The following is a 6286-nucleotide window of genomic DNA, read 5'->3' on the forward strand; positions in this document are numbered from 1 at the left end:
CACACTGACAAAGAAGATTAATCAGAACTGGCTTTGACAAGCACTGTGGCATTTGGACAAGAACAAACTGGGAGGAGGGTAGAGAGAATGGTGCAGCGGTGAATGAATGGAAACCCAAAATCTCTGTAAATGTTTATGAAAATTAATAAAATATCATTATAGAAAAAAAAAGAAATAATTCCTTTATTAAATTTAACATCAACGCCAACTCTGGACCAGATGCTTGGCATACTGGAGATGGTGGTGACTCTGGGAGAAGTTGTTTCAGAGGAGTGGTGATGATGAAAGTCCAATCAGAATGGGTTCAAAAGAGGGTCGGAGGAATAATAGTGAAGGCAATGGGGACAGAGCTTTTTAAAAATTAAAATGATGATAAAAAGGAAGCAGAAATGTAGCAGCAACTGGGCAAACAATGGAGTAGAAGGTTCTTATGACAGCTCTGTACTGAGGCATGTCGGCACGCTCATCAGAGAGCTCTGGCGGCATAGTGGGGAGGGAGATACACTGCAACCCAAAGGGGGCACTTTGGTGGTTCAGGAAAAAGAAGGGCAATCTCCTTCCGTGACATTTACAGTCTCAAAGAAAAATACTGGAGGGTCAGCTATGAGTCGGTTTGACTCCATGACAATGACTTTGAGGTTTTCCAGCTTTTTTTTTTCTGACGGTAATAATTCAGTAAAGAGGGCAGAGTAGAGGTTGCACACACAAGAAAAGAGAGGATCACTAGGGAAATACAAGACTGGTGCATATGAGAGGGAATGGGAATGACAGGAGAGGAAGGCTGACTACGTAGATCTCAACAAGCTAGATTTCAGTTCTGGGAAAAATGAAACAAGGTGGGCATTTTTGCAGATATATTTGTGAATTTGATGTTGATAAGGCACTCTTACTAGAGAATAACCATTTTATCCAATGAACTGTGAAGCACACATTATCAGTTGAAGAGGAAAGAGTGAGGCTATAAAGTTTAGGAGAGAAAGCAGTATACTAAATTCTCACATAGTAAGGGAGCAAATATCTAACGATGTTTAACAAGACATTCAGGTACTACTGAGTATCTATCCATTTTGTACAGTCATAAAATAAAGAGAAAATAATTATAATGGCTGTGTAACTTTCTTTTCTGAAGGCTATAATCATGAGTACAGGAAAGAATTGTTTCTTTGAAGTTTTAATCAGGATTAGGAATAGGAGAGAAGACAAAATGGTATACACGAGCAAGCTTAATCTTGCTAAAAGTAAGAAAATAAAACCTATTCCTACATCTTTATCTAAATACTTGTGCATCATGATAGTTATATATTTAAGAATATATACTTCAATTTTAACATTTAGATACATGAACTAAAGTGTAATTCAGTAAATTACAATGTGCTCAAGAAAATCTTGGATTAAGATCATTGACATGTCAAATTATACAATTAATGGGTATTAATTAGGATTTTGTACTATATCCATTAAACATAAACATTTTGTTACAAGATGTCCTTACCTTGGTATTTCCTAAGAAGTCTCTATATTCTCTTAAAATTTTCTGGTTTCTAAATAGTCCTAGGAGAAGAAATTACAAAACAGGTTTTACTTGCACAGACACATTTTAGATGAACAGAATCATTGCTTTTAAGGCGACTGGACTATATGCTCAACTAACTACCAGAAAAAATGTTGTTCTTGTAGTTTTAGGTACCATAAACTTGAGTACAACCCATTATCAACAGATCTAAACCCTGTCCTAAACTAGTACTCTCTGACGTGCTTGAGCCCGTTGCTGAGGTAATTATAAATCCATCTGACTGAGGGTCTTCCTCTCTTTTATGATCTCTACTTCCCAAGCATGATTTCCCTCTCCAAAGAGTTAGCCTATCCTAGCAACATGTCCAGATTGGGTATTCAAAGGCCTGTTATTTAGGAAGTAGATAGCCCATCCTGCTTCCTAGCCTGTCTTAGTCAGGGAGTTCCACCAAAACCTGTCCACCATGGGTAACCCTTATGGCATGTGACACACAAGTGGCATATTTGTCACGTCCATGGCCAGCCAAGAGAACCAATAGCTATGTGTTGGAGAGTGCTCTTTGGAGGCAAGAATGATGAGGCTCACATACTTTGGACACATTGATAGGAGGGGCTATTCCTTGGAGAAGGACACGAGGCTGGGTAGGGCGGATAGGCTAAGGAGAGGAAGACCCTCAACCAGATACACTGACACACTGACTGCTGTAATCAGCTCTTGTGACTCAGGAAGTGTGAGGATGGCACAGGTTAGAATGGGGTTCAGATCTTTTGCCCACAGGGTTGCTATGGGCCACACTCAACATGACGACACCTAACAACAATAGCAACACACCCAGAGTACGTGAGATAAGTAAAAACAGACAAAAATTTTAATTTTGAAATGTTAAGGGAAGTTCAAGAAAACTATCTTCCTAGCATTGTCTAAGATGTATTTAAGCCCGAAATAGAACAAATCCTTCAACTTTTAGTTTAAAGTTTAAAAGAAAACCTACTTTTCTATTACACTATTATCCTTTCTCAAAGTTTTGTATTAAGGTATTTGCTATATGTACAAGACTAGTCACAGTACCATTATTTAAATATCGAAAACCTGAAATCAAATCAACTGATTGAAAAATTTAGTTAAATGAATTTAGAGACAATCTCAAAGAATAGATTTTTTATGCACTGAATATTAATGACCAAAGGCCAGACCAAACGTGGGATAACATGAAAAACATATATGAAGAAGCAAAAGGTCCTTAAAAAGACAGGATATCAAGAAAAAACTAAGAAGAATGTCAGAAGAGACTACAACAGGTTCTGGAATGCAGAGAAGCTAAAGCAAAAAAAGAAATGATGAAATAAGAGGGCTGATCAGGTGTAAAAGTACCTCTAGAAGAAAAAGCAAAGCAATGTGTTATAATGAAATATGCAAAGCCCTCAGGTTAGAAAGCCAAAGGGGTAAGCATGCTCAGCATTTCTCAAGCTGAAAGAACTAAAAAAACAAGTTCACATCTTGAGAGAAAATCCTGAAGGATTACATAGGTAAAATAGTGAATTACGTCAGAAACATAAAAAGGTGAAAGGAATACACAGTCAAAAAGAACTGGCTGATGATCAACCAGTTCAGGCAGCATCATATGATCAAGAATGAATGAATAGTGAAGAAAGAAGTCAAAGTACTGATGGTGCTGGTGAAAAACAAGGTTCTAAGAACTGAAACACTATCATTTTATGCTTCCACAAAGTGATGCAATGTTGAAAGCCATTTACTTGTCTACAGCACAAAATATGGAAGAAAGCTACCTGGCCAACTGACTGGAAGAAATCCACATATTTGCCCATTCCAAAGAAAGGTGACCCAGCAATGTCTTGGTTATCTTGTATATTACTATAAGAAAAATACAAGTGAATTGCTTTAACAAACAGAAGTTACAATTGAGGGTGACAGCTACAGGGAAAAGATTGTTCTATCTGTCTTCTCTGGGGTAGTATCTTCAAAATCTGTGATTCCAGTATTCGCTGAAGATCTTTATGTGTTTTAGTACCGGTCTTTCTCTGGGTCTGGGGAGTTTTCAGTGCAGGGGGCACCAAGTCCAAAGGATGCACTCCACTCTTAGCTCTTCTTTCTTGATGGTACTGAGATCCCAACCTCTCTGCTTATTTGTCCCTCCTTTGTAAGATTAAAAGTAATGTAGGCTAGACCCAGGGAAACTCACTCCCTTTACATTAAGGCTTGGATGTAAGGGTGTTACAGCTCATTTTAGTCCTCTAACAACTGGTTGATGATATCATGTGTGACATAATCATGGAGGATGATTATATCATAACTGCCAAATTACGTCATTACATGACTGCTAAAGCACTCAACATCATGACTCATAGAGGAGGCACAATTCAATCTACGACAAACAAAATGCAAAAGGTACCCAGCAATAATATCACACACAGGTAAAACAGGGTTGAAGATAATACAAAAACAACTGTAGCAATACATGTATAAGGTACTGTCACAAACTCAAAAGAGAATGTAAAATGTGTGATATCAGTGATGTCAGATGGATCTTGTCTGATAGCAAAAAATACCAGGATGTTTAGTGGTATTTTCTTGCCTATGCAAAGGTATTCACGCGTTGAGGATTCTCCTTCATAGGGTCGCTATGAGTTGCCTGTGACTCGACGCCACTTAACAACAGCAACAACAACAACAACATGCAAAGGTATTAGACTATGTAAATCACAACAAATCATGAATAACATTGTGAAGAATGACGTTATAAAACACTTTAATTACACACTTGTGGAACCTGTGCATAGAACAAGAAGTGGTGGTCTGAACAAAGGGATACCACAAAGTTAAAAATCAGGAAAAGTATGCATCAGAATTGTATGCATTAGCTATATTTATTTTATCTGTATGCTAAGCAAACAATCTAAGAAGCTGGATGAAAAAGCACACAGCATCAGGATGAGAGACTCTTCAACAACTTAAAATATGCAGAATATACAATAGTGCTTCCTAAAAACTAAGATAACGTCGGGAATTTACTGATGAAACTCAATCTACAGCCTTTCAGTATGGATCACATCGCAACACATTGTTGTTATGTGCCAGCAAGCCGCCTGTGACTCACAGCGACCCTATGTACAACAGCTCTGAACTCTGCTCTATCTTGATCCAGTCTATATCTCCGACACACCTACCCCCATTACCCCAGTTGTAGCATCAATCCATCCCATCTGGGATCTTCCTCTCATCTCTGCCCCTCCATGCAATTCAAGCAATCCTCACAATTGGGCCAATAACACCACCACAACAAATAAAATAGACTGAAGTTGTCAAGAATTTCATTTTACACAATCAAAGTTGATGGAAGCAACATTAAAAAAATGAAAGGAACAATCAAGAAAAATAATTAAACTAAAAGATATAATTTGGCTTAATATTTAAAAAAATGAAAGGAAATACTGTATTGAGTAAATCTGCTATGACACTAAAAAGCAAAGGTGTCACCTTGAAAAATAAGTGCACCTGACCCAAGCCATTTTTACCAGGGTGCTCCTTGGAGGCAAGGATGGTGAAACTTGGCATCACGTATTTTGAGCATTTGGTTAGGAGGGATCAGTCCTTGGGAAGGATGAGGGTCAGAGAAAGAGAGGAAGACCCTTAATGAGGGATAGACTGACACAGTGACCATAACCATGGTTATCAAATGTATCACAGATGAGGAGGAAGGCACAGCAAAAGGCAGGATAAAACTCACTGTTCATAGATAGTCACTATGAGTTGTCAATTCTACAGCACATAATAATAAATGCAACAACATATGCTGGACAACATAAAAAGAAGATTTAAGAACTGATGCCTATGAATGAGGCTGGTGAAGAATTCTGAATTGACCACAACATGCCAGAAGACTGGAAAAAGCTATCTTGGAATACAGCCAGAATGTTCTGTAGAAGTGAGGCTGGCAAGATGCTATCTCACATAGTAGTCCTTGAGGGACATGATAGGTAAAGCAGAGGGTCAGTGAAAAAGAGGAAGACCTTCAATGAAATGCACTGAAGCAGCAACTCCAACAATGCGTTCCAACAGAATGACGATCATGAGAACAGCACAGGGCTGGATAATGTTCATTCCATTGTACAGAGGGTTCTGATGCTTTCTAATCGATTAAATACCAGCTGAGGGAGTTCTGGTGGCCTACCGACAAGAAGCTGCGCTGCAATCCAGAAGGTGTGTGATCTGAATCTACAAGATGCTCAGCTGGAGAAGGAAGGGCAATCTCCTCTGCTGGTCAGATTTCATTCGATGATACACAAAAAGAAAAGAGAGAAACAAAAAACTAACAACAGCTGCTCTCTGGAAAAAAGATGAGCAATCTCTTTTGGTGTGATAAACTACCTCTGAGAAAATCTACAAAAGGCCCAACTATGGGTCTATTCCAACTCAATGGCACACACACAAAAAACAGCAATAATATATTGAGTAACATTGTTGTTGATTGTCTTCCAGTTGAGCAAGGACTCATAGTGACCCTATGAACAAAAAGCCTGAAGCTCCTCTACAACTATCGACATTTATCAAAGTTCACAGAGTTTCCACAGACATGTCGTTTAGGAAGAGGATGTCACTCCTGCTTCCAAACCTCTCAAGGTATGTTATTATTATGTGCCATTGAGTTGCCTGCAATGCATAGCGACCCTATGTACAGCAGCTCTGAACCTTCCCTGTCCTGAGCCAGTCTCACTAATTCTGACACACCAACCTCCATTGCCCCAGTCACTGTAT

The 6286-nt window shown here is 38.7% G+C and overlaps 1 protein-coding gene across 1 annotated transcript in view; it reads right to left on the reverse strand.

Annotated features, from left to right (window-relative positions):
* The window catches only part of SLC30A9 (solute carrier family 30 (zinc transporter), member 9), a 111603-nt gene that overhangs the window by 50407 nt on the left and 54910 nt on the right, over nucleotides 1-6286 (reverse strand). Inside the window, exon 7 of the mRNA XM_006898178.1 lies at nucleotides 1493-1551. Coding sequence (XP_006898240.1) covers nucleotides 1493-1551 — 59 coding nt within the window. The remainder of the gene's footprint in view (nucleotides 1-1492; nucleotides 1552-6286) is intronic.

Source organism: Elephantulus edwardii, unplaced genomic scaffold (genome assembly GCF_000299155.1).
Source record: "Elephantulus edwardii isolate Elephantulus edwardi_28Jun2011 unplaced genomic scaffold, EleEdw1.0 scaffold00222, whole genome shotgun sequence".
In the NCBI taxonomy this organism is placed as follows: domain Eukaryota; kingdom Metazoa; phylum Chordata; class Mammalia; order Macroscelidea; family Macroscelididae; genus Elephantulus; species Elephantulus edwardii.